Source organism: Porites lutea, chromosome 1, assembly GCF_958299795.1.
Source record: "Porites lutea chromosome 1, jaPorLute2.1, whole genome shotgun sequence".
Taxonomy (NCBI): Eukaryota; Metazoa; Cnidaria; class Anthozoa; order Scleractinia; family Poritidae; genus Porites; species Porites lutea.
The window spans coordinates 30,495,084-30,518,651 of NC_133201.1; the positions used below are offsets into that span (position 1 = coordinate 30,495,084).

The following is a 23,568-nucleotide window of genomic DNA, read 5'->3' on the forward strand; positions in this document are numbered from 1 at the left end:
TATCACACGGTTCTACAAAATCACGAAAACTGACTCGAGGGGGATTTATGTTCGCCGCTAAGTTAGGACCAACATCGACAAAATGCCTGTTAAAAGCATTGCTCAGCTCATGAGGGTCAGTTATCACCTTGTCACCAATAATCAATTTTGAAACCGGAGCAAAGTTTTTCTTTCGCGATAATAATGTATTAATTCCATTCCAAGTCGCTTTAGCTTTCCCAACGTTATCCTCGAAAAACGAATGATAGTAATTCTTTTTGGAGGCCTTAATAGAACGGCCTAACACCATTTCTAAGTCTCCCGTACTCTGCCCATTTCAACTGATCACTAGTGACAATTGCGATGCGCTATATCCTGTCTCTTTCCCACATCAATCGTTTGATCTCAGGGGTGAACCAGGGAGCATTACAGTTTCTAACTCTCCTTTTCTGAACAAGTGCATGAAGGTTGGCTACTGCTAGAAATGATTGTTTCCACACCTCCCATGCGCCAATAGGGTTATCAATCTGCTCAATTGCGTCACACGGAACCAGCGCCATGTCATTCACAAAGTCATCAGGCACAAAAGTTTTATATTGTCTCGACTCAATGATTCGCGGGATCGACCTAGGGCATGTTAATTTGCGAGAGACATAGATCAAATTATGATCGCTGCAACCAATAGGAGATACACCTGATGTAGCAAATTTGACCGGCTCATTGGTAAGAAATAAGTCGATAAGTGATTTAGTACTTGAAGTGACACGTGTAGGCTCCTTGATCAATTGAGTATATTGAAACAATTCACACAGTTCAATTAGGTGTCTAGTTTCATTAGCAGGAGTAACTGCCATCATGTCACAGTTGATGTCACGAATGGGATGGCGGAGGGCGCTTCCGTATGTAAGCTTTAGTTAAAAGTGCCACGGAGATTCATCATTATTTTGCGGTTCTTTGATTGAATACCTGCATGTATAGAAGAATAGCAGAATTTGTAAGTTGCTGTATAGAACCGAAATGTCTCTTCAACAATAGGAAGAAAAGTAATAAAAACGACCTATTGAAAGATTTTGACTTATTGGCGCCCAGTGGAGAAACAGTCTTAATTCCTGGGCCTTCAAAAAGGGGAGCCAGTCAGTTCTGTTTTGGTTTCCAACAGGTTCGTTGGGTGCTTATGAACGGCTGCAAACATCTATCATAAGTTAACCGAAGTGCCCTTCTTAGCTCCTTCCCATGTCTGCACCCGCCACAAGGTAGTGCATTGGCACGAGCACAACAAAATAAAACGATCTCCGAATAGTTACGTTGGTGCTTTGTGGTATAAGAATCAGCAAAATATGCTTTTAGTTTGGCTATATCACGAGGATATTGCTGTTTTAGGTCAATTCTATACGAATTTGTCTCTTATTCTATTTCCCCAGATGCAAATTGCTCCTTTAGAGTTAAGAAGACAATTTATGAAACTAATTTCACTAGTGCGCACTAACAATGATAACTGTTTTGGTAATATTTGTAGGCGTCCCTACTTTTTCAAGTTTCAATCCTCGTCCTCCCTTTCCATTGAAACAGTAGGAAAACCAGTTCAATGTGTTAATATGGTCTTAACCCTTTAAGCTCTAAGAGCGATCAGCATCAAATTTCTCCTTGTAATATCTGTGATCTGAAAAACAAAGTGGTCATGAGAATTACGGACATGATCACACAAGGGTTCACTTATTCTTTTTTAGTCAATATCATTCAATATCATTCTCGCAATAATGAACTGATGCTTGCTCCGTTGATATCAAATTCTCGTTGGCACTAAGTACCTTTCGTTACTCATTCTCGTTATCCATTCGTGAAAACAATATCCGTTCTTTCAAATGTTCGTTTCAATTCAAAGTTTACTTGTTCAGGCTTATCGTCTGTTTTAAGTATTTGGTTTCAGCTCACTGTTGGAGCGAAAGCAATGTATAAAAGAGCAAAGAGACCGGATTGATGAATATTTCACTTGAAAATATATCATCTCATTTGTCTGGTTTGGTTTATTTCGAAATATTGGAATACATGGTAAAATGAAAAGATCTGTTTCAGCCCCAAAGAACCAATTTAGCCCTGCAGGCGAAAGCCTCTCCTGGAGCCATTTTTGCACAATTTATTAGCCATTAAAAACAGCCCCATCAAAAGCTAATTCTATGCACACTGCTGGGACTCGGTTCAGCCCCTGGGTCCAAATCAGCCTTAGATAACTGGACTGTATTGGCCTTGTGATTAGACAAGCCAAATTAGGCTCAAATTATTTAGACTGGCTGGGAGTGTCCATTTGACACACGCCGATCTTAATTTCAGCCGAGCTAAATTCAAAGGAGAAAAGTGTTTATTTCGGCCAAACTGCTTGCGAAATATGTTATAATATAATTTAATGATGCATTAGGTTTGGCACATGAAAAGCTCGGCGTCTGAATCCAAGTCGGCCAGATACCAGAGAATATTAACTTTTCGTCGTCCGATCATAGGATCGTTTTCCTCCTTTTCCAGTTTCAGGAGGATAGGAGAGATAAAGAAAATAAAGTGCTTGGGTGCGACTGCATTTAGCTCGGACAATAACAAATAATCCTCTGACTGTACTTGCCTGAGTAAACTGTTATTGGCTCGCCTGTAAAGAGTTCCCGTAAAAACGTTGAAATGGCGAAGGATTTTAAGCTTGTGAATTGCTCGCCTGAATAGAGTTTTCGTAAAAACGTTGAAATGGCGAAGAGTATGTAGTAGCAGCCTCGTCCGTTCACAACGAAAACGCGAAGGTGAGAAAATATTTCTGCGATTGTTTCAAAGATCTTCAAATTGATCGTGTTTTAGACTACGAGTAGTCCCCCATTTTTCCTCAGGGATAGTAGAGCGAGCGAAACGCGAGCGCGCGTGAAAATCACCCGACGGGAGAAAGGCGAGACGCGGTGGGGAGAGAGCGTGTCGCCTTTTCTCGCGTGGGGTGATTTTCACACGCGCTAGCGCTTGGCTCCCTCTACTATCCCTGAGGAAAAATGGGAGACTACTCATAGTGTAATCGTGTTTTAAATTGATCATCTTTCCCTGTCAAGCGCTGACAGTTACCGCTGTGATTCCTATTGTTTAGCTCGAGTTTTCCAAACTCTGCCTACCCCACACAAGCCTACGGCGTCTTTGATGTATTTTGCGATTTTCAAAGTTTTTTCCAACTTGAAAACTTGGGTCGCACTTGGTAATGTTCCCCGATGATAGATTTTTACCGCAAGGTAAACAAATTGTTCAAAAAATTTGCCAAGTGCGACCCATGCCTTTTACAAGAGATGACGTGTACATAAACAAAGCTTAAGCTTACTCCTATCTGCTTATTTAATACTAGTAATAGTTGACATTACAGCTGTCCCCGTTCTGTATATTGTCGGTCAATAGTACTCTTGTTCCTTGTGTTGCTCTTTGAAATATACCGATTCATAATGAAGATTTTCACACATATTTCATACAATATGTGAGATAAAAACAGGAAACGCACGGTTCCATGCACAGCTTCAGTTTGATTTACACAGTTTTAATCAAAACATTCTCAGTTTAGAGAATGGTAGAAAGTTAGAAGTTGAATTTTTCGCTTTTTCTCTTTCACTTTTTACATACAGTTCATATTGTTTGCCGGAAAGTAAGCCTTAGAAATTAAGAGGACGTTTGATCAATTCACGCTCGCGCATTCTAGTCTTATTTTAAACTTATGATAGCGGAAGGACATCTGTGAGCAGGGAATAAGTCAGCACAGAATTTGATTGTCGGCGAATTTCTGTAATCGTCCATCGTTCTGCTAGTGATAAGCTAGCCGTTGATCCACTCGTCTTGCTTGTTTGGGGCTGAGTCTTATTCCGGTCAAAGAGAGAGAGTGTCTGGCAAGGTTTCCAATCGACGATTTGTGAACTCGCGTCTGGCAAACTCTCCAAGTGTTAACAGTATATATACACAGTTATTCGCACCTTATAACTTCATCTGCGCTTAACGAGCGTCGAGGGTCCATAACTTTCAAAACAACTGCTCCACGGAATGTCACTACTAACACATAACGCAAAAGACTATAGAAGTGTGACTGTAAAATAAATGTCACAGAATCTACCTAAGCGGTCCCTTGGGGATTTTCTGTCTTTACGTCATCCTAACCATGTCGTATTTGCGGGCGCAAAAAATAGAAAAGCCATCATTACCTACCGATTCCTCGCGGGCCCTGTTCAAGCAAATCGAGATTTTTTTCTGGCATACTGACTGTATATTTCAGCTGTAAGTACTTTCCTTAATATACGTGGGAGTTACTAGAGTGCTTCCTGGGGATTTTCCCTTCTGGGAGAAATCCCTACCGGGGCAATAACTATTTCTATGCACACTGGATGTTTGGAGAGTAGGAGAGAAAGCCTGGAGCAACTCTAGCTTCTTGAGTGTTCTCCAAACTTACCAAGTGCATCCATAACTCGATTTAGTCACAGACTAAAATATTTGCTTTTTGAATAACTGCAATAATTTCTTAACACGTGGAGCAGAAAAACAAACCCTTCTATTGGTTGGTTACAAACACGCCACAATCGTCTAGTTTGAAGGAATTTTTTTCACAAACTGACAGTGAAAATTTGCTTATTTATTCTTTATATGCACACGGTCGTGCGTATGGAAAGATTTTGCTCCTAGCGACTCAATAGGACTTAGATAGGGCAAGCACTCGCACTATGTTTATTTTTGGCAACTAGATGTCCTATTTTTGGTTCACTAGCGTTTTATATCGTTGGAGCGGGAAGATGCCCTCAAATTGACACTTTCGCCTTCAGTCTTTGCCGTTGCTTTGCAAAGCCTTCGCGCGCGCAATCTCCTCGCGTCCCTCGTATTTTTTTTAGAGAAACATTGAAAAGTTATTATTTTGTTGACACGTGGCTTGGGATGCCGTGGTTTGCCATCACCTTCTGTTCCGCTTAACATGCAAAGAGCATTCCAGGAATCTACCATTCAGTTTATTTATTTATTTATTTTATTTAGTCACTCACAAAACCTTATACAACATGAACAAAAGGTGTTAATTAAATTATAAAATTAATGTGACAAGGAAGCCTAACGAAGCATGAAGCTTATATTAATAGGCTTCCTTCAACTATCTAGTGAACTAAATTCATGGCTGAGTGCAGAGTGAGCAAGATCAGAAAATTAAGAGACAGATCGGCTATCAGTGAGATAATTCTTTAATTTTTTTTAAAAAACAAATATAGAAGGAGAGCTAATTAGTGAAATAGGCAACGAATTCCAGATTTTAGGTCCTCGGTAAAGGATACTGAATTGCTTTATATTTGTTCTACAAAAATGAGGTCTATACTGAGAGGGTAGTCGAGTTTCGTATTGATGGACTTGATTACTACTTAAGAACAAGTCACGAAAGCTGCTAGGCAAAAGATTATGGTGATAATGGTATTCCAAACTCCTTGAGCTGTATTCTGGCGTCAAGAGCCCAGTATATCGTTTATTCCAAAAAAAAAAATTCCCGGATTCTGAATTCCACAAACAAAAATATCCCTGATGCCAGAATCCGGATTCCCTTACAAAGGGCGAAAAGATTCTAGGACTTGAGAGCCCGCGTGATGCTGATCCTATATATTGATCCTATATATTTCCTGTTTTTAGAAAAGAATTGAAATATCCTTTTAAAATGATACTGGTTCACGTTAACCAGGGTGCTGTATGCTAAAATTATTGCAACCGGAAAAAAAAATAATACTAAAACAAACAGACTTATTAAAAATGTCTCTGGAAGAGGAAACTAAGAATAAGAGGTTGTAAATCAAGAGAAGTAAAACTAGGACTTTTTTCTCAATGAACAAGTGAGTAATCTCTTTTTTAAAAAAAAAAGAAAATGGCTCTTGCTAATGCTCATATTTTTTTTTCTCGGACGACAGAGATTACCGATTCTTTTGTTTTTTAGCTTTAGCTAATGACCAGTCAACCCCAACCCTGTTCCTCAAGGTAGAAAAAGAAGAAGAAGAACTAGTATACTGTTTTCCAATAGAGCCTGAAAAAAAAAAAACAAAAAACAACAACAACAACAACAACTTTCTAAATAATGATGTGAACTTATATTGATTTTCACGAACACGTTTTTCAGCTCAAAACGTTTCTTGTTAAGTATTACTAATATGATGGTAAAATTAGAAAAAAAAAAGAAATATATTATTAAAAATACAAAGGAAAAAACTGAATAATGTGCCTTCTGGTTTTGTTATGCGATGGACAGCGCTCTATCCAGGCTATGGAGTTAATGTGGAAAACAAGAAAACTAAAAATAACAATCTGTAACTAAAATAGCTAGTTTTTCAGCGGCACGGAAGTTAATATACGAAGCACTACTGCACAAAGAAGCCGCTTGATCTGGACTGGATAGCCAAGCACGAGTGTTAATATGGGACACTATAAAATCCCGCTTTCACTGACATGAACTAGCAAGTTCACTGAGTGATTAGGCTTGACGGCATCGAGTAGGCAGTCACTGGACGTGAAGTACTGAATCGAAACAACACCATGAACGAAATATTTAAAAAGCTTGGTAAGTTGAATTAAAAATTCTTTTACGAATTTCGCCTCTTTATTCGAAAAAGTGTTCTTTTTACTTCACTGACTTTGCACACGTAATCTGCAGGTTCATTAACGGGCAGGTTTTACAACACACACCAAGAATGGTCAAACGCTCCGGCATGGGTGAAGCAACAGTACGAAAATGAGCAGCAGCAGCATTGTGGTGACATAAGTAAGTAATCAGTCTTAACGATTTTTTCTTTTAAAAGGGCTATGTCGTAGAGGTCGGGTTCATTTTGTTTAGTGTTCCCTATCACCCGCCCTTTATTCGCTGTAGAACTCAGTTAGCAATGAGATTACAGTACTAGATAATAACAAATTAACGCCTTGTGACAAACTCTCTTCCAAGCGTTAGCACTGAAAGTTACCACAACCTCCAATTCTACTCCTTATTCAGTTTTTGCCTCCTTTTGGAGGCGGGTGGGGGGGAGCGGGAGGAATGGGTGGGGGCACTCAAGGGAAAGTTTTGGCAGACTGACTTTCATTCAAATTCCACTACAATTCAAACATAAGTGACTGTTGTTTAAATACATTAAGTTACGAAATTCACCATTTTCCCTATTTGAATTTAGCTTCTGTTCAAGGTGGTGCCCTGAAAGGAGCGGTTGATGCAGTCGCTCAACTTGCAAAGGAGAATCCCACAGATGCAGTTAAGATGGGCGCAGACATAGCCAAATCTGCAGGAATAAGTCCGCAATACGGGTTTTCTTTTGCCTCTGGATTTCTTGAAACTGCCAACCTTAGTAAGAAATGAAGAAGGGACAAGTTTACTTAATTACCTTGTATTTAGGAAAAAAAACATATTTTACTCGTTTATTTCTTTCTAAGCAATGCTAAATTAAAACTTAACTGGTGTTTCATTGTTCACAGTCTCTTTTGTATCCACTTTTGACCGGAACAGTGCCAATACCCACGGTATTAATCTAGGAGACGATTAAATAAAAGGTCACTTTAAAAGAGCATCAATCATGCGAGAAAGTAGTTTTATTTTATCATCATCATATTATGGCTTAGTGCAACCAGAAAAATTGTAAATTTTCCTGAAATATCTCTACAGAGAAAATTTTAATTGGTCAACAGGAACTGCCGGCAGCTAATATAAGCATATTAAATCAATATACAGTGCAGGGTTCTCTATATGTTTTTATTGCATCGATAAGGTGGTCTCGGCAAAACAGTGGACTTGTCCTATGAAATGTACAAAGATGTTGGCTTTGTCGTTTCGCGGGAAGAGCAAATAGCGGTAGCAAGCCAGATGAAGTTCAAACAAGTATAAAAATTGTTGACGTGTTCGTATAATACCTCTATCTCTTAGGTTACCCGTACGTTCACACTAAAGGTATACCTGATAGCTTTTGAGCCGGCACGAAAACCAGACCGGATACACTTAACATTGCCGATTGGCGAACAAATGTAGGTGTAGCCTGCGAGCAAGTTCTCCCTGGCGCTCTGGCGGCGGGGCGGGAAAAGGAAGGAGAGCTTCCAACTAAGTCTCTGGAACTTGAATTCCACCTCCAATTTTCCTGTGGCTCCTCGTCGACTGAGCTGTCAGACTTCCGACAATCAGCCCGGAGCGAAAACGAGCGCGAATGTAAAAAAACATTGGAAAACATGTGCCAAAGGTAATGACGTCATTACTAATGTCATCTCCGCCAATCAGCATTTCGCATCAACTTTTTCGATGCAGATATTCAAATTCCAGAGACGTAGTTGCAAGCTCTCCTTTCCTTTTCCCGCCCCGCCGCAAGAGCGCCCCGGAGAGGTTGCTCCCAGGCTAATGGAGGTGCGAAGATATCGATCAAATCCCACTTCATAAAGATAGTTTTTCTCCTCTATGCATTTAGCGGTAATGAATAAAAATAATTCTATTCGGAGTAAACTGACGACTCTAACTTGCTGGTCTCGGGAAGAAAAGAAAGAAAGAAAGATAAGAGTCAAACAAGCTTTTGGTCCCAAGCGACTTCGGTACCAAATGCAAATTAAAGTATTCTTCGCCCGTTTAAGCGTCAAATTTAATCGTTGTAACAAAACCTCTGCCCCTTGAGGTAAATAATTCAACTAATAATTTGACTATTGAGTCTCATTTGTTCGTTGAGGCGAAAGAGAAGCTTGGAACCAAGGATTCAAAATGTGTACTACTCTTTGAAGCTAACCCCTGGCTAACCAATCAACTGTAAAATTATTTGACTGACGCTTTGACAAGCGCGTGCTACGCAGACTACTGTCGGGTCCAATTGTTTTGTTTTGTTATGTTTTTGCTTTTTTTTCATTGAACATGAATATCCGTGAAAATATATTAGTATTACCGAAAGGCGCTTCGCGAATTTCAACGAACAAATGCTTGATTGTGATATTTTAAAACAGCATAGAGCCAAGAAGGTTCCATCGATGCGAAAAATACCGGTTATCCAGGCGTCCATATCTTCCCACCTCCACTCTCGATTCGGCAAAGTTGCTGACATAGTTAAGCAGCCAAACACATAAAAATCCTTTGTCTTCCTCAAGATTAATCACTATGCCGTTCGTGATCTTGATGGATACTTTCGCAAGCAAGTAAAGTAAGGTAGAAAATAAAAACAAGCAATTACTAAAAACTCAGTCCTCGTTTATCATCTGCTCACACTTTGGAAATTTACTCGAAGGTTTTTCCTATTTTTTTCTACACCAATACACAAAAACAAAATGTTTTACCTTTTTAAAAAAGGTTTAACCACCCTAATTCCTAATTTTCTTCACTTTATTCTCCGTATTTTCTTCTAGCTCTGACTCAGGCATTTACTTATGTACTTTCAAATTAAAAAAACACCTAGTTATATTTAATTTGTAGGCTCCATTTCGTCCAGTTCATTTATACAAGCTTTGGCTGTTCAGGGGCACCCAACGACGGTTTCCTCCAAAATACGTTGCAAACACTTATTAGGCTATCCACAATCAGCAAAAAATTGTTGAGACATTGTACTCAAATAGGGTAACTTCGGAGAACAAAAGAATCCGCATCACTCCCCTGTCCCCTCAATTCAAAGTTGGGGTGTTTGTTGTTTTCAATAGGTAGCTAGAACAAGGGCACAACATTGCACGGAGGGGATGGGGGAGGAATGCTATATTTCCTTCTTTTGAAGTAAGTAAAACGTAAAAAAACCCACTTTTGGACGAAGTGTCTCAACTCATCTTGTCGCCGATTGCATAGTACTTTTAATTCCAAGTGGCGCTAAAAAATTTTTATCTGTTCGGTTATCCTAGGGCAACTTTGAGTCTTTTTGAAATTCCAAGGGCCTCAGTATCATTTTCCCGAAAGTTTTAGCTGCAATTTGAGGTTTTAAGATAGTGCGAATTTTTCCGATTCCTCTCCGCATCGTATTTTCGGTTCCCAAAATTTTAGGTTTCCTTCCTCTACCGAAAAGTAGCTTAACCTGGGAAGTGAAATGGAAAACATTTTACCTCAGAAAATCGTAGGGAATTTTAGTAGATAAGCATCGAAAATTGTACATGAATGGAACGTTCATCTAGAAATTTTAAGCCTTCCTCAACCTATAGGAAATTCTAGGCAATATTTGTTTTTCCGAACAGATATTTCACAGAAAACAGTCGTTGGGTGCCCCTGGCTGTTCTCGCACATAAAATAGAAGCGTCTAATTCCGTGAGAAACATAGAGAATTCCAGTTGAAATTAAACAGGACAAATCTATAGGCAATGATAAAATGGTAAAGGAATATCTATTGGTATCACATGTCAGTCGAATATAGTCTACTCTTCGAGAAAATTTGGTAGTGCGGTGTATGCCCGCCCTTCCGCATCAACAGGTATGGCGACTCGGCATTTGTTTGGCGGGAAATCGCATGGTCAACCGCTTCTTGTGAAGCAGAGACAATTAAATAGTCAATGTACAGACAAAATGGAAACCGAAAAATATTTCGAAAGTATTAAGTTAGATTAATTGTTACGTCCACAAATTTAGAGTATGGAGAAAGAGAAAGAAAGCGAAAAGGAGAATGTAGGGCGACAAGCTAGCGAAGTTCAACGGGAAAAAGTGCGACAGGGATCTAGAGCAAAATAATTTGGTTGAAAGAACAACATGAAAATTTTATAACGGCGGTGGGAAAATGAGAAATGTTAATTGTTGCTGATCAAAACTTTCCATGGTGCGTGGTTGAGAGTTGTGTTGCTAATCAAATTTTTCTATTGCACGAGCTTAATAAGTGTTGTTTTGGTAATCAAAACGTTCACTGGCAAGTGCAAAAGTGTTGTTTCCACACCAAACCCGGCTTTCCAAAGCATATTGCAATTGCTGTTTTGATGATAATAACCGTAACTTTTGCTAAAATTGCGAAAACAATTTGCTAGCGAATTTTTGCTAACGAGTTCGATCCTGGACATAAGTGGAGACAAAATCCCTTATTGTTTCAAATTCCTTAGACAATAATTAATACAAGCCAACTAAACCTCTCTCTTCGGTTCCTTACTCGCTAATACCGGTAATATTTGTTTTTGTGTTGGATATTTGAACTGTTTTGGGGGAATACGTATAATCAATACATATCATGATTAATAAGATTAATGTTAGGTTGGTCTAGAATTAAGAATTTTATCATGTCAAAATTATCCTTTGTTAAAGGCGAACCGTGGGTGTTTAAGTTACTATAACTAGGGGTACCTTCCGGCAAGTGCCAACGAGGCGAATTCGTTTATCTTTTGTGGAATGTGCCTATCCAGGTCTTCGCGATTTGTTACATAATTTTAGAGGTTTACAATGGATTCCGCCATAGAAAAGGATGGCACTCAACTTTAGAAAAAAACTTGGTACATCATCTAGGCTTCAATTCTATTAACAAATGACAACATGGCTTGAAGCTTTGTTGGTAAATTGGAGCAAGTTAGCACTTCTATTTTATGGAAATTCAAAACTACAAACGTTAGAATTCGAAAGTAAAATATAGTTCAAGTGAAGCCTTTGACTGCTAAAATTAAAAATTAAAACTAAATTCCGAGCTTTCGCCGATCAACGGCATCATCAGGTATATTACCATTTCGCATGGTAATATACATCTGAAAAAATTGGTGTAAGCAAAATGTGTGAAAAGCGCAAGAATGGGGCGGAATGTATCAGAGGTATAAAATATAAACTTTAATAAAATACAAAGACGTAATGAGCGAGTGGCACAGGACAAAGAGTCTCTCGGAAAGCAAAATGATTCATAATTATGGTCTTTAAAACAAAAGGTCCGCAAATTTGTTGCATTCCTCATGGGAGTTTAGAGCTGCCTTCACTGGACGTGTTCGAGCTGCAAAATTAAATTGGACACGCTGGTTGACAAAATCTCTCGAAACGCAAAAATAACTTCTAAAAAACAAAAGGTCCTCAAAAGCGTTGTATTCCTCGCGGGAGAGAAGGACCGGCTCAATGTAAATGGAACCGCGAAGAACACGCTGGTCCTGATAAACGTTTTAAATAATACAAACCTATTCCTTGATTACCAACCGCATAAAATTCAATTTACAAGGGAAAATATAACATTGAAAACCCTGGTTCTGAGAGGAGAGCGAACACGCTATCTCAATGTAAATCGAACTGCGAAGAACAAGCTGGTTCTGACAAAATCTGGAGCGTAAAACTTTATTCCTTGATGAGCTGCTGCTTTAAACGCAGTTTATAAAGCATATCAGAGCACTAATAGCAATTTCAAATCTAGAAATCGTCTTCAAGCTTGCTCACCTGTTAGGGCCTGTTGAACAGAAAACAAACAGATGGAGACGAGATCACCCAATGTTCCAACCAGGGAGTTGTAAATACAAGATCATGACGTCACTGCCCAAATGTGGGGTCTTACTTACACCCAAATATGGTCAAAAATGCAAGTTTTAGAGGGTTATGCAAAATTTGATACATTGAGCGGGATTATGAATCTGCCGCCGAGGATTTAAAACTCAATGTTTGTGGGGTCGTGTGAAAATAATTACAAAGACCTGTCATAAAAATAAAGATCAAATTGCTTACAAAAAAATATACAACTACAATAAAAACTCCAAAAAGATGAAATAAGATTCTAAAACGATATGATGTAAAAAATTGAAATTAATTTACACTAGCTACCTGTAAGTAATTGACTACACCTCATTTAAAACATACGAGTATGTTTCTACACATAAACAAGACAATTAAATACGTTTAGGTTCGTACAACATTATGAAAGTAAACATGATCTTCACAGCAGAATGAACAACCTAAGCGGTTAAAAATTAACCTGAAAAAATTCAGACTTGACCAGGAATCTAACCCTGGCGTTTGCAATGAGCGGACGCAACGCTCTATCCACTCAAGCTAACTGGAGAGCCTGTCATAGTGATTTCGTAATATACCCAGTGGTGGACATTACTTGATTTGAAACATTACTTTTTGATGCAGAAGTTAATATCCAAGAACTCATAATTGCGGCGGATATCCCGTTATTTCTTCTTTAAATATTTATTATATTACAATTTATGGCCCGGTGCTACATCCTTAGGCCTAATTAGGCACGAAAAGAAAACTGACATTGAACACATTAAATAACAGCGCTAGCACTGAAAACCAGACAGATGCTTCCGAAGAAAGTGACTACGATTAAAGATGAAATAAAAAATAGGATAATTCTATTTTTGATAGAAAGTAAATGCTGAGTTTAGTTAGCCAGTGTTTAAGAAAACTGTGTTCTAAGCCGTTTTCAGTTTGCTGAAAGCTTTTAAGTTAACACCATTTATTGACCACCATTTACTGAGTTTAGATAGCCAGTGTTCAACAAAAACCGTTTTCTAAGTCATTTTACTTTGCCGAAAGCTTTTATGTTAACACCATTTATCTTGAAATCATTTGTCCCCTTAAAATATCCCACTGGGGAAGAGATCTGGAGGTCCAACGATTTCCTAACCGCGGTCCAAGTTAGACTTCGTTTAAATAACCGACCCCCAGACATCTCTATTCCACGTCATGTATGGACAACGTTCTGTTTCATTTTCAAGAATTTTAAAAAGCCTCTTGCATTCAGAACTGTTTTATCTTCTACGCGTCTTTTCTGTTACGCATTCAGTCTATCCTGGTATACATTGTATTTTAGCAACTTGAGCTAAGATGTCCCGTAACTTCAATACGTATACATATAGGACTGTTAATTAAACAGAGCCTAAGTCAATGGACCACCTGGCTTTGAATTTGCATATAACAATTTTACTCATTTTTCTAAATTAGTGTTAAAATCCTTTTACTAGTTGTTAAGCCAGATAGTGTTTTCAGTTAACAATAAATCGGATAACGTTTTTAGGAAAGGGCATGCAACTTCAAAATGATGGTTTAGAACGCAGCATGATCGAATAAACACCTGCTAAGTTCCGTTTTATCAACCGGCCTTATAGGGTCTTATTCATTTCTTATGGTATATCTCAGTGCATGTAATTCGCAGCGGATCAGAAGTAAAAAAAAATAAGCAGCACAGGGGAAATTGTAATTGCAATTCCATTGAAATCCGCACGGTGATTGTGCATGATATTTTGGAAAAACTGCATTTTTAACGCATGGGTTATGTGGAACAATGAGTTGCATAAGGCATTGTAGTGCTGATGAAGGATTGAACAAAATGAAAAAAATCAATATTAAAAGATGTTTGACAATAAGAGGGAGACAAAGAAAACAACATCAATAACAACAACAAAACAAAGGAGATTAATTAATATTAGTTGGATAACTTTTGGAGCTATGATGTCACTTGAGAGTTGTAATAGTTTGGTAGGAGAGGAATACCAAGCGGTAAGATTTGTTGTCCACGTCAGGAATCGATAAAAGCTCTAACTTTACTAAAAATGGGTGTTACGGGCTGAGAGAAAAATGATGAAATTGGAGATTCACATTTGCTCACATGCTCAAGATGGTGACGCTGCGGGGGTGAAAGTTAACCTGCTAGTCCACTTCCAACGGAGGCAAAGTGTTCATTCATAATATTCACGATCTTCAATTCTTCTTTGATGATTCGATTATTTTGGTTTTAGTCTCTAATTGCATTTATAGTCTTTCTTTCGGCGATGGAGTAATTCATTAATTCCCTTCCAAGTCTTTAATATTCGTCATGTTGCGTTCGAAATATTCATGATAGTACATACTTTTACTGAAACGTTTAGGCGGCAAAATTTTGTTCCTATAATATTTGTACTTAGCTTCGTCACCTGAAGTATGAAGTTTACATTTAACTCTTCAGTATCGAAGTCTTCAATCCGACTGTTATCCAAGATTTGGAGAATTGTTTGGCTTTGCGATTTGACAGTTTCTTAATAGGAGCACGTTTATTGGCAACTTTGTTAAATTTGTTATAGAATGAAGAAAACATCTGTGACATCTCGTTTACATCATCTGTTTCGTCCCACTGGACATCAGAATGAAATGGTTCGCATGGAAACTTGAAATATCGCTTGTAACGAACGAAATATTTAGCTCGATGCTGATCTTTCCTTGTTTAGCTACACAGAACTAGGAAAAGTGGTCACTAACGTACGTCAGAAATGTTTATTACCGCTAAAAAGAGTTTAGTCTGGGTTATTAGTGAATATATTGTCGATTATAGAGGCCGAATTGCTGTGGACTCGAGTTGGCTTATTAACTGTAACGAGTTATAAGGGATCAGGGATCACAGCTCCGGGATCTGAGATCACAAGCCGTGGGATCGGGATCAGTAGTACTGTAAGGGGATCAGGGGTCCGGTTCCTCTCTCGGATATAACAACCAAGACCGCATTCTGAAATGCGCCTTAATTGAAGGGACCTGCCAACTTTTTAAAACTCAGTTGAATTTTTGCTGTAACATTTGGATCCGGTACTAAACTGTAGGCAATCCGATCTAGCCGAATCGTCCAAAAACCAGGAAACAAAATCCCCATAAATCTGGAAATAAATTGATGCAAAATTGTGAAGCCAGATTCCTTTTAAATTTCCTGTCGCTACATCTTTTCAATTTTATACTAGCATTGTAAGCCGTGGTTGTTCTTACGCCTGTTGCGATGGGGATTTTCTTATCATCCTGGTCTTGTAGAGTTCTGTAGCTATTTTGATCGCTGGTCAAGCCAATTTTTGCCCAAAGAGATCTCATTTGGATTTCATTTTGCTGGAGCAGGAGCTACTGAGGAGCATAAGGTTCATATATTCGCATGCGCCCGTACAGCTAAGATAAGAAAATAAAAATTATTTCCTGAAAAAACTTTTTAAAACTTGAAAATCGGGATGACTGATACCTCGTTCGCACTATATTAGTGACTTTGTGCTGGTGAATACTCAGTTATCCGTTTTTAATTCCACCCCTGAGGGTGTCACTCGCCCTTTTTTCCGTAAACAATGTACCTTACTGACAACTCTAGAGATGGGTAAGGTAAACAATAACTACCTAACTGCTTTTTCCTGCGTATCAAATCACTGCAGAAAATGCTGGAAATAGCAGTTCCGAGGCCCTAAATTAGAAACTTCGCACGCCGTCTTCGTTCCAATTACACACTATGGCATTGGGCTGGGCCGAAGCCGTACGTGATGGAACTCGATGAACCGTGTCGACATCGGCGAGTGATACATCCTTCACTCCAAGAGTATGAGACAATTTGAGGCAAAGGAGAGCGGTCTGCTAAGATGATTCGTTCTCGGACAGAGCGGGCATCCCGGCAGTTTTAATGTTGATTTGGTAGCTATATGCTTCAAATGCGTCGATGCCTTTGCAATATTATCACACATAATAGAGATTTCGTTAACTCTTGCGGTTAGCTGATTAATTCGAAGCATAGCTGACTCTCCGAAGGCGAAAAGCTCGTCATACTGGTTGGAAACAAACTCGACTGATCGCACCCTTCCAGGCGACATTTCCCTTTCTGTTGCTCCCGCGCCATCTTGCGTTGTTCTCGATGATTTCAGGTCTTTAATAATCTTCGCTATTTCTACTCTTAAATCTTTTATTTCTTTTCTCAGCGCCTGATTTTTCTTTCTTAAAGGTTTTCGCCAGTCATTTCAGAAGCGACGCTCTCCCTTCTTCCCCCGATATTGGTGTACGTCCGTCGTGGACGAGGGACACCTCAGCACTGTTCCAGATTCTAGTGGTTCTATTTAAAAAAGATCTCTGAAAAGTGACAGTATATTACGTTTCCTTGAAATTAAGTGAGTAACATTACGGTTGCTGTTAGATCTGGTAGTGTGAGTAATTAGGACTTGAGGGAGAACAGAGGGACTAACTTAAACTTGTGCCAAAGGAACTAGCAAGGAGATAGGTAATAAGTTAAGTTTCGTTAGCTTGTTCCTAGACGTTTGGTCTCAAATAAATGGAAGGTCCAAAATGTACTTTGTAGCGCGCCTCTGGACACGCTCGAGCTTTCGAATCAGTTCTTTAGACTGCGAAGTCCAGACTTGCGTGGCATAGCCAAGATGGGATCTTACTAGGGTGAGGTATGCCGAGCGTCTAACCGTAATTTTTTTGACGAGAGTGGTAATTCTTCGTACACATGACAGGAGCCTGCTCGCCTTAGCACATTGCTCACCGACTTGTATGTTCCACGTGAGGTTATCACGTGATTTCAAACACCAAGATCCTTCTCTGCCGAGAAAACCTCAAACTGGGAGTCGGCTATACAGTAGTCAAAATTGACGGGTTTGAGTTTCCTAGTGATGCGCTTCGCTTTGCATTTTCTGTATTTAAAGTTTAGGCCAGCAGAATCTGACCACGTGATCGGATCAGCTAGGTCCCCTTGAAGTTGTTCTGCATCGTGCTTTGATGTAATCTCTTTCAAACCTTTGTATCATCTGCAAAAGCGGCAATCTGGCTTTATGTAACTGCATCTGGCAGAGACTTGACATACAGAAGGAACAAAAACAAAGATCGAACCCTGTGGGACCCCTGACGTCACAGATAAGGAGTTAGATGTTGCATCCATCGATGCGAAAGATACCCGTTATCCATGCGTTCATATCTTCCTACCTCCACTCTCGAATCGGCAAAGTTGCTGACATAGTTGAGCAGCCAAACACATAAAAATCCCTTGTCTTCCTCAAGATTAATCACTATGCCGTTCGTGACCTAGATGAATCCTTTCACAAGCAAGTAAAGTAAGGTAGAAAATAAAAACAAGCAGTTACTAAAAACGCAATCCTCGTTTATCATCTGCTCACACTCTCGAAATTTACTCGAAGGGCTTTCTCCTTTTTTTCTACACCAATACACAAAAACAAAATATTTTTCCTTTAAAAAAGGTATAACCACCCTAATTCCTAATTCCTAGTTGGGTGCCCCTGGCTGTTCGCTCACATAAAATAGAAGCGTCTAATTCGGTGAGAAACATAGAGAATTCCAGTTGAAAATTAAACAGAACCAATCTATAGGCAATGATAAAATGGGAAAGGAATATTTATTGGTATTACATATCAGTCGAATATAGTCTACTCTCCGAGAAAATTTGGTAGTGCTGTGTAGTCACGTGACCGTATGCCCGTCCTTCCGCATCAACAGGTGTGGTGACTCGACATTTGTTTGGCGGGAAATCACATGGCCAACCGCGTCTTGTGAAGCAGAGTCAATGTACAGACAAAATGGAAGGCGAAAAATATTTTTATATTCGTGAACGTCGAAAGTATTAAGTTAGATTAATTGTTATATCCACAAATTTAGAGTATAGAGAAAGAGAAAGACAGCGAAAACGAGAATGTAGGGCGACAAGCTAGCGAAGTTCAACGGGAAAAAGTGCTACAGAGATCTAGAGCAAAATAATTTGGTTGGAACAACAACATGAAAATTTTATAACGACGGTGAGAAATTTTCGAGGCCAGTGAGGTGAAAATGAGCTGCAGTGGAAAAAAAAAGCGAAAAGGAACACAAGCAAGTTTTTTTTGTGGGTACATACATGTACGCAAGAGCTATAATGGCTCCTATCGTGGCTCTTGATGTACGACATTTTCTTCATAAAACCTGTAACTAGGAAGTTCCACGTTGCAAAAACAACGGCAAAGAAATGTAAAAAAAAAAAAAAGTGTACAGCACGTGAAAAGTTGTTGTTTTTACTAATTAGACCTATTTCTTTTTTTTTCCGTTCTTGTCACCGTCGATCTTTAGCATTACACGTTTCTTTTTTCTTTTCCAATTAAAGTCATATAATTATATTGTCGAGAACTTTGATTTTAGCCCTGGAAAAATCTATATATTATCTGAATTCAAATTTCGCACTTACCCTGGGTTATCTTAGCCCAGTTGTTGGAAGCCCAACTACCGGTTAACCCGGGTTTCTTTTCCTAAGGTTCAAAAGCATTTTCTCGGATAATTTTCTCTGTAATTTTCAGAACTTCTAATCATCAACTTGTAGACAAAGAGAATTAAAACGGAATTGCTTTTAAGCTTTCAAATCTGAATTCAAATCTCGCACTAACCCTGGGTTATCTTCACCCAGCTTTGAACAACTCGGCCCGGGTCTATACGACCGTGTTCTTATTTGTAAAGAAAAACTGAAGAAAAGCTTATATTTTCTTTGGTAACAGACACTTACACATTCATGCTAGCATAATATGAAGTGTGAAATGTGAAACTAATTACAACTTGGAGGACTTGGATATTTGGATATTTTATATACAACTTGGATAAAGACCTCAAATTAAGTAAGAATCATAGGGATTTTAAACGGAAACTTTAAATAATTTAAATAATTCTTGATCTAGTCGGAGAGACTAAATATATAGTAAAAATTTACTTATTGTGCTTTTTATTCTAAAATGCATTGTACTTTTTAACATTGAATGTTTCACTGACTGAAAGCCCCTTAGGAAAGTATTCAATGAAGTATAATTTCTTCAGTGAATTCAATTAAAACTTTTTATCCTTAAGTGAGCCTCCCCTTTTCAGTTAAGATCAAATAGTAATGTCAATGCCAATCGCCATCTGTTTGAAAACGACTGAAATCAAAATACGACACATCTGTCGCTCTTAGCCGGGCTATTTTTCTTGGCTTGTCCAGCCGCGTCTGTTGGTTCAGGCTCGAGCCAAAGTGTTGTTTTGCTAATCAAAACTTTCCATGATGCGTGTTTGAGAGTTGTGTTGCTAATCAAATTTTTCTATTGCACGAGCTTAATAAGTGTTGTTTTGGTAATCAAAACTTTCACTGGCACGTACAAAAGTGTTGTTTCCACACGAAACCTGGCTTTCCAAGGCACGTTGCAATTGCTGTTTTGATGATAATAACCGTAACTTTTGCTAAAATTGCGAAAACAATTTGCTAGCAAATTTTTGCTAACGAGATCGATCCTGGACATAAGTGGAGACAAAAAATGGCAGACACAAAACATACATAATACAAAAAATATATATAAAATAAGAAACGAAATAAAATAACACAAAAACAAACGCAATTAGTATCTTAATAATGGGTTTTGTTGCAGCAAAGCGAGAGTTGAGGATTGAATAAGAATAACCGAAAAAAATAGAAGTACAAATGTATAATGTACGGTTCCCTTTAACTGCCGCGACCGTAACAACCAAGTTTTTCTTCCACGTTACGACTCGTTTTGTTTTGGAATTTAGTATGATCACTTATTAAACTTAATCAGCATGAAAGGGCTGAAAGGAGAGGTAGATATTAAGTCCCAGGTTCAAATCAAAACAGTTGTAATCCCTTATTGTTTCAAATTCCTTAGACAATAATTAATACAAGCCAACTAAACGTCTCTCTTCGGGTCCTTACTCGCTAATACGGGTAATATTTGTTTTGGTGTTGGATATTTGAACTGTTTTGGGGGAATACGTATAATCAATACATATAATGATTAATAAGATTACTGTTAGGTCGGTCTAGAATTAAGAATTTTATCTTGTCAAAATTATCCTTTGTTAAAGGCGAACCGTGGGTGTTTAAGTTACTATAACTAGGGGTACCTTCCGGCAAGTGCCAACGAGGCGAATTCGTTTATTTTTGTGGAATGTGCCTATCCAGGTCTTCGCGATTTGTTACATAATTTTAGAGGTTTAAAATGGATTCCGCCATAGAAAAGGATGGCACTCAACTTTAGAAAAAAACTTGAACATCATCTAGGCTTTCAATTCTATTAACAAATGACAACATGGCTTGAAGCTTTGTTGGTAAATTGGAGCAAGTTAGCACTTCTATTTTATGGAAATTCAAAACTACAAACGTTAAAAAGTAAAATATAGTTCAAGTGAGGCCTTTGATTGCTAAAATTACAAAATTAAAACTAAATTCCGAGCTTTCGCCGATCAACGGCATCATCAGGGATAAGAAAAACATTCCGCATGGGAATATACATCTGAAAAAAATGGTGTAAGCAAAATGTGTGAAAAGCGCAAGAATGGGGCGGAATGTATCAGAGGTATAAAAGTATAAACTTTAATAAAATACAAACTTTGATCTAATGAGCGAGTGGCACAGGGCAAAGAGTCTCCCGAAAGGCAAACTGATTCATAATGATGGTCTTTAAAACAAAAGGTCCGCTAATTGGTTGCATTCCTCATGGTAGTTTAGGGCTGTCTTCGATGTAAATCGAGCTGCAAAAGGACACACTGGTTGACAAAAATCTCTCGAAACGCAAAAATAACTTCTAAAAAACAAAAGGTCCTCAAACGCGTTGCATTCCTGACGGGAGGTGAGGACCCGGCTCAATGTAAATCGGACTGCGAAGAACACTCTGGTTCTGATAAACGTTTTGAATAATACAACCCCATTCCTTGATTACCTACCGCATAAAATTCAATTTAGAAGGTAAAGATAACAGTGAACACCCTGGTTCTGATTCGAGAAGCGAACACGCTACCTCAATGTAAACCGAGCTGCGAAGAACAAGCTGGTTCTGACAAAAATTGGAGCGTAAAACCCCATTCCTTGATGAGCTGCTGCTTTAAACGCAATTTTATAAAGCAAACCAGAGTGCTAATAACCCTTTCAAATATAGAAATCGTATTAAAGCTTGCTCACCTGTTAGGACCTCCTGCGCAGAAAACGAACAGCTGCACCCAATTTCGAACCACGAGTTGTAAATACAAGATCATGACGCCACTGCCCAAATATGGGGTCTTACTTACACCCAAATTTGGTCAAAAATGCAAATTTTAGAGGGTTACGCAGAATTTGAGAATTTTTGCCTTCATTGCGCGGGATGATGAATCTGCCGCCGAGGCAACCCCGCTTCTTTGCTCGGTTGCCTCGTTGGCAATAACTGAGCACCATTCTGTACAACGATCTTTACTAGTAAACTTTTGCTAGTCGGTTTAATTCTTTTACAAGGAGTCACTAGACCGACACTTTCTGTGTTGGGATATTTAAGCAATAAAAAAGAAGTTGTATGCTCGTTTTAGTACAGGAAACATCATGGCTATGGTTTCAGTTTTTCGCAACTAGGTTTTAACTAAAGAAAGAAACTAATTGAAGTTCGCTATTAGAAAAGTAATTACCTCCTTATAGGTGTTTGCAGCCTTTATATCGAAATAATAGGTCCTTGTGGCACGTTCCCTCACATGTCTACTCCGAAGCTTGCATAATGATTAGTCTTTCTGATCTCATTAAAATCTTGTTTAAGCTAGACGTGTCCTAACACCTTTTAAGTTCTTTCGTCTCAGTTGTACAATTCTCAGCCAAATTGTTCTTACTTTTCCAACTGTAAACTGGAATCTGTTTCTACAGAATCCCAGGAAAACTTAGTTACTTCACTGACTAACGGTTTGCATAGTTGTATCGGGATTTGGTCATAAAGTTATCACTATTTTTACGAATTCCGGCACGTGTAGCCTTAATTAGCCGGATTTCAATTTCTTTTGTTAGCAAACTCATACCACCCGCAGACAGCTATTTTGTGCAGAAGAATACTATTGATCCTTTTTAAAAGAACCAATTAACTTAATTGCTGAGTATAACTATAGCCACCTTGTCATCTACTGAAGTGTGTTATCTCGACACTATTAGGGACCTTACGATCCGACAACGGCGACGGCGACGTGGGACTTTTTTACTTCCGGTTACGTACTGCGCATGAGTAGATTTCTGAGACGGCGGTGTCCCTTCACGCGCGGACGTCTAGAAGCCTTGTTTGACGTTGTGCGAAAACGTGGACATTAAAACCCAACTATGGCAAAGGAATCAAGGTAAAAACGAGACTTTGCGACTAAATTTAAAGAATACTAGTTTGTATGAAATGCCCGAAACGAACAGAGCGTGGAGTCTTTTGTATACGACCACAAACTGAATGGAGAGAGATTTGACTTATTTTGCTTTGTATTTGTTTGTGATTCTACTTCACTCGCTATCACTGAGCTTTCTTATCACTTACTTTCCAACTTTTTTCTCGATCAAAAAAAGAGAACAATTAAGCTTAATTTTATTTTGGGTTTACTAGGAAATAGTAGAGAGATTTTGTCGGCAGCGGTACTAGATTCGACCGATGTAAAGTGTATAAATACTTTCATTGAGCTAATTTTCATTTATAATCGTAGATTAACCTTATTTTACAAGGAACTCACTGGCTGGGTTGAACAGTTATATCGACGAATTCCGACTACCGCAAATATTGCTATATTTATAACTGAATCAAAAACAAATACAAAACAGAGACGTTCTCATAATTTCCACTGTTTCCTAATTAAATAAGAATTATTTTACAAAATCCAAACTTTATTGATCGCCCAATATTTTGCTCCAAATGCTACACATTTTTTAGTAATTCATGACTGTTTTCATTTGAAAGCGTCCTTCCAACCTTAATTGTATGTTTCCTTCATTCGGAAGGCAAAGGATAACCATCATGTATTCTCATGATCATTTCTTTATCTGTCAACAAGTTCAGCTAATTTATTGGAGGACTAAAGAAAACAAAGATATTGTCTAATATTATGATGCTCTAGTTAATGCCACCCAAAGCAAGTTATGTTATTTGTTTTAAAAATTTTGATCATGATTAGGACCAAGTGCTAGTAAATCTCAGATACAATGATAATTTTATTGTTAGCAAATTTTGCTGATATACTGA

General features: G+C 38.4%; 2 protein-coding genes across 2 annotated transcripts; one reads left to right on the forward strand and one right to left on the reverse strand.

Annotated features, from left to right (window-relative positions):
- Window positions 1-347: 347 nt before the first annotated feature.
- LOC140927777 (uncharacterized) lies at window positions 348-833 on the reverse strand. The gene has a single exon (XM_073377461.1). It carries the CDS (start codon window positions 831-833, stop codon window positions 348-350), a length of 486 nt encoding a protein of 161 aa, XP_073233562.1.
- A 5,618-nt stretch (window positions 834-6,451) lies between these two features.
- LOC140936961 (uncharacterized) lies at window positions 6,452-7,520 on the forward strand. Its single transcript, XM_073386477.1, has 3 exons — window positions 6,452-6,544; window positions 6,638-6,745; window positions 7,146-7,520. Exons 1-3 carry the CDS (start codon window positions 6,520-6,522, stop codon window positions 7,325-7,327), a joined length of 315 nt encoding a protein of 104 aa, XP_073242578.1. The 5' UTR covers window positions 6,452-6,519; the 3' UTR covers window positions 7,328-7,520.
- The last annotated feature ends 16,048 nt before the right edge of the window (window positions 7,521-23,568 follow it).

What these genes read in the sequence shown, in the direction of transcription:
- LOC140936961 (XM_073386477.1), top strand. Translation starts at nt 6,520, where the DNA reads ATGAACGAAATATTTAAAAAGCTTG. An exon ending in CGAAATATTTAAAAAGCTTG is followed by an intron (nt 6,545 to 6,637) that starts GTAAGTTGAATT and finishes CGTAATCTGCAG; the next exon opens with GTTCATTAACGGGCAGGTTT. An exon ending in GCAGCATTGTGGTGACATAA is followed by an intron (nt 6,746 to 7,145) that starts GTAAGTAATCAG and finishes ATTTGAATTTAG; the next exon opens with CTTCTGTTCAAGGTGGTGCC.
- LOC140927777 (XM_073377461.1), bottom strand. Translation starts at nt 833, where the DNA reads ATGGCAGTTACTCCTGCTAATGAAACTAGACACCTAATTGAACTGTGT.